The sequence below is a fragment of the Acyrthosiphon pisum genome, chromosome A2 (genome assembly GCF_005508785.2).
Source record: "Acyrthosiphon pisum isolate AL4f chromosome A2, pea_aphid_22Mar2018_4r6ur, whole genome shotgun sequence".
Lineage (NCBI taxonomy): Eukaryota > Metazoa > Arthropoda > Insecta > Hemiptera > Aphididae > Acyrthosiphon > Acyrthosiphon pisum.
In genome coordinates, this window is record NC_042495.1 from 113,344,341 (window position 1) to 113,349,015 (window position 4,675).

Here is a 4,675-nt window from a genome sequence, read left to right on the forward strand (position 1 = left end):
ACTTCAGCTGAACAAGCGGACGAAGAAACACTTTGTCCCTTCCCACAAATATGGGTGATTGTGTTTATCCGCTGATTTGCGAGCTCTGTATTCCTCCATGGCTGTTCTAGCACAGGTTATATGATTTTCATATAATATTATAATCTGTGATTCTAGTATATGATATTGTTGCACCGTATTGTGAATTTTTTCTATATAACTATTCTACCGAAATTTTATAATAATAGTTATATAGAAAAAAGCACTCTGTATCATAACTAATAACTATGTATTTGTTTTGTATTATTTGTATTTTTCACTCTGTATCATAACTAATAACTATGTATTTGTTTTGTATTATCACTATTTTTCACTCTGTATCATAACTAATAACTATGTATTTGTTTTGTATTCACATCATAATAAATTATTAATTACATGAACCATTATATAATTTATTACTAGCTGAACAACCCTGCGTTGTCCGGGAAAAAAATTGTGATTAATTAACTCCTTTTGGGTGTAATTCGCTGTGCATAGGTATAGAATCAAAATCATGTAATGTTTTAATTTTTAGCCATCCCGCGTGGCGTTGCCCGTGAGTTTCGCTTATGGTTATGCGAACAGTAAATTATCAGGTAGGCAATCTACCTGCGGTAGATTGCGGACACAGCGAGGTGAGAGAATAGATTTTAGAGAAGACCCGATATTATGTGTCTAGAACTTTCGTTCAGTTGTATTTGTATTATCGTCTCTTACAAAGTCCTATCTCGTGCAGTTAAAAGTTAATAAACCTCCCCTAGATAGTGTCAGCGTTTCACGTAGGTGTACCTATACTTGCATTATATTATTATTATAGTAAATTTTTCCATACCGCCTACATGTTAGAAAATGTACGGTAAAATATTGTTTAGCGTATAGTGCGTTAATACGATATAACTTATATCTATTAACATTTCTTGTATATTATATTTTTAAACATATTTGCATTAAATTAAGCTCAGAAATGGCGATGAAGATGACATATTCATGGATAATAATATATCGTTACCTTAACAGCAACAACACGTATCTCATTTTGGGCAAAATGAGATTTATATACCAAAATATTTGAAACCTCCTTGCGCATAAAATTGTTTATTATCATGCACGCTATAGAATCATTAGTTTCCCGCCAAAAGTGATTTCAGTGATAGCACGTATCGTAAATTCACCTGTGATAACACGTATTTGACCAATTTTACACGGTGAATGTAGAACGTCCCTCAAAATAACTGCGTTCTACTCAATATTAAGGTAATTATAATATAAGTATTTTTATTATATATATTATGCATTGTATTACAATAATTATTTATTTGTTATTGGTTATTAACTTATTTAATATTCCAAAACTTTGTTAACATTTTGGATAATTCAAATACGTGTTATTACGCGTATATACAATTTATATAAACTTCATTGTACACTATGTACATTAACATAAAAATTCATTGCCTTTTTACTTTGTATAATTTAATAACTTATTTTTTAATGTTTCAAGTACTGAAATAAAGCATTTTATTGTTATTATAATGTATTAACTACCTATAGGTTAGTCATATTTTTTAAAACACTCTTAAGATTTTGTTTATTCACTGAGATACGTGGTTTTACATAATATTTTTTTAAATTTGATTTTACCCATACCTATAATAGTAATTACTTAATTTAATATAAACCTATTACCTAATACCTATTTTATGTTTTCATTTCATTAATATAAGTTTTTACTGGCTCTAGGTATTAAAATGTCCAGAAGACGGTTGGATACAATTTTAAAGTTAGCTGCATCTACCGGTCAACAAAATGAAAAACATAGCACTTCAATTTCAAGAAAATACTATTCACCGCCAGCCAGTCCTAAAACTAAAAATGTTCCTGTTGATCTACCTTTATTGACTTATGAAGATATAATTATGAATGCTGATTTTGTGTTTGAATATACTGATGATAATATCATTGCAGATATTCCAGCTGATATTGAAACTGTATCAACTACTTTTCAGGTAACTAATATAGCTTCAACTAACCAAATTCAACCTTGTTATGAAAATCCAGCAGTCTTGGATGCTAATAGTCCTATTAAAAATGTTGAAAAAAATGATATGAACTTGTTAACTGACTGTTTAATTAATAATGTAAAAGATGTGACAATGGATAATAATATAGAAAATGAGATTTTGGTCAATTCAAATGATGAATCAAATATTAACTGTGATAAAAAAACTAAACACCGTAGTGTAAGATCCGAAAAGGTAAAATGGAAAAGGGAAACTACAAAGAATAACAGAATGAATGGAGAAGTGTATACTGGGTATAAAAGAAATGGTAAAGTAGTTGAACACAATTTTAAAAGACCTGCTAGGGTTATTAAAAAATCTTGTACATCTAAAAGATGTGAAAAATTATCAAATAGATATTGTAAAGAGTTTGAGGAAAGCAGAAGATTGAAGATTTTTGAGAAGTTTTGGAATGCAACCTGGGAAGAAAAAAAAATGTTTGTTATTGGTATGGTGTCAAAAAATGTAGCTAAAGCAGATACAACAGGACTTGGTAGTTTAAGCAGAAGGACAAATACTTACAAATATTTTTTGGTGCATGATAATTTTGAAGAACCTTTACAAGTCTGCAAACTTATGTTTTTAAACACACTTGGTCTTAATGAGTGGATGTTACATAACTGGGTAAGAAATGCTACTCATGGTCTACCAGGAAAATTATTAAGCCCAAAAAGTTTAAAACTAAAAGAAAATGTTGGTGATAATAATTTAATTACTAATTCACCTAAAAGAGTTGGATTATCAAAAAGAATTGATCACCTTCAGTCATGGTTTGCTAGCTTACCAAAAATGCCTTCTCACTATTGCAGGCAAAAAACAAATAGATTGTATCTAGAAGGACCATTTTTTAATAAGCAACAAGTTTTTGAAGCTTATAAACAAAAATGCAATGATGACAATCTGGTACCATTAAGTATCTGCTACTTTTATAATTTTATGAGAGAGAAAAAGTTATCTATATTTGTTCCACGAAAAGATCAATGTGACTTGTGTTCTTCTTATGAAATGAGAAACATAGATGACAATGTAATGGCTGAACATTTAGCATTTAAAAATAGAGCACGGGAAGAAATGAATTTAGATAAACAACTAGCAATAAATGAAAACAAATGTTATATGTTTACAATGGACTGTCAAGCTGTTAAGCTATGTCCTACTTTACATGCTAGTGCACTATATTATTCTATGAAACTCAAAGTACACAATATGACCCTTTACAATATGGTAACAGGGCACTGCAAAAATTATTGGTGGCATGAAGGGGATGGTGACTTAGAAGCATCAGTATTTGTATCAATTGTTTTATGTCATTTAGAGGAGTATTGTATGAAGGAGAAAAAACCTATAATAATTTATTCTGATGGTTGTGGGTACCAAAATAGAAATAAAATTATGGCTAATGCACTCCTTCATTTTTCTATCAAACACCAAGTTTTTATTGAACAAAAATTTCTTATTAAAGGTCATACTCAAATGACTTGTGATAGTGCACATTGCTTAATTGAAAAAAACCTTAAAGGTAAAGATATTTATTTACCTTCTGATTTTGTCAGAATTACAAAAGAAGCGAGAAAATCTCCATCTTGTTTTGAAGCAACTTTATTAAACTATGACTTTTTTTTAAACTACAAATCGCATCAAGTTTACAACTCCATAAGACCTGGTAGAACAAAAGAAGACCCAGAAGTTAAGGACATAAGAGCTATTCAATATAATCCTGAAAGTCAGCGCATTTTCTATAAATTAATGTTTGATGAACCATATACCGTATTGCCTTTAAGCAAAAAATGTGATAAAATTAATCCAGATGTGCAATATGACAAACTGTATAAAAAACCCATCTCTATAAATTTATCAAAATGGCAAGATTTACAGAAACTCAAAACTTTTTTACCACAAGATACTCATCCATTTTATGATAATTTAAATCATTCAGCTACATACAAATCAAGAAACAGTAATATTTAATATTTTATTACCAAACTTTATGAACATTTTTCTAGTTATTTTAAATACCTACTATAATATTAAAATGTAATCCTTATTATTTACTAAAGAGATCCGAAGATTGGAATTTTGTTTTAACAATTATATTCATTTTTATTTGTTGTTATTATTATATTTTATTACAACATTTTTATTATAATTCTATTTTATAACCTTTAAATATAATATTTAAGCTTAAGTTGTACCAAATGAATCCAAAGACTGGAATAGATTCTATAAAATATATTGTTACTTTTTTTGTTATTATTTTGTTGAAAATTTGTTTCTTAACTATTTTATAAAAGTATTGTTTTAGTAATTTTAAGTATAATATTTATGCAATTTAATTATGCTTAATTCTTAAGTTATACCAAATGAATCCAAAGACTCGAATAGAATTTATAAAATATATTAATACTTGTTTTGTTATTATTTTGTTAAAACTGTGTTCGGTACTTAACTATTTTATAAAAGTTTTTTTTAGTTATTTTAAGTAGGTATAATATTTAAGTTTAATCCTTAAATTGTACCAAATAAATCCAAAGACTGGAATAGATTCTATAGAATGTATTAATACATTTTTTTATTATTATTTTGTTAAAACATTG

The 4,675-nt window shown here is 27.9% G+C and overlaps 1 protein-coding gene across 1 annotated transcript; it reads left to right on the top strand.

The window, feature by feature from the left end:
- The first annotated feature begins 567 nt into the window (after window positions 1–567).
- On the top strand, window positions 568–4,092 carry LOC107882700. Its single transcript, XM_016801457.2, has 2 exons — window positions 568–1,275; window positions 1,762–4,092. Exon 2 carries the CDS (start codon window positions 1,770–1,772, stop codon window positions 4,047–4,049), a length of 2,280 nt encoding a protein of 759 aa, XP_016656946.1. The 5' UTR covers window positions 568–1,275; window positions 1,762–1,769; the 3' UTR covers window positions 4,050–4,092.
- The last annotated feature ends 583 nt before the right edge of the window (window positions 4,093–4,675 follow it).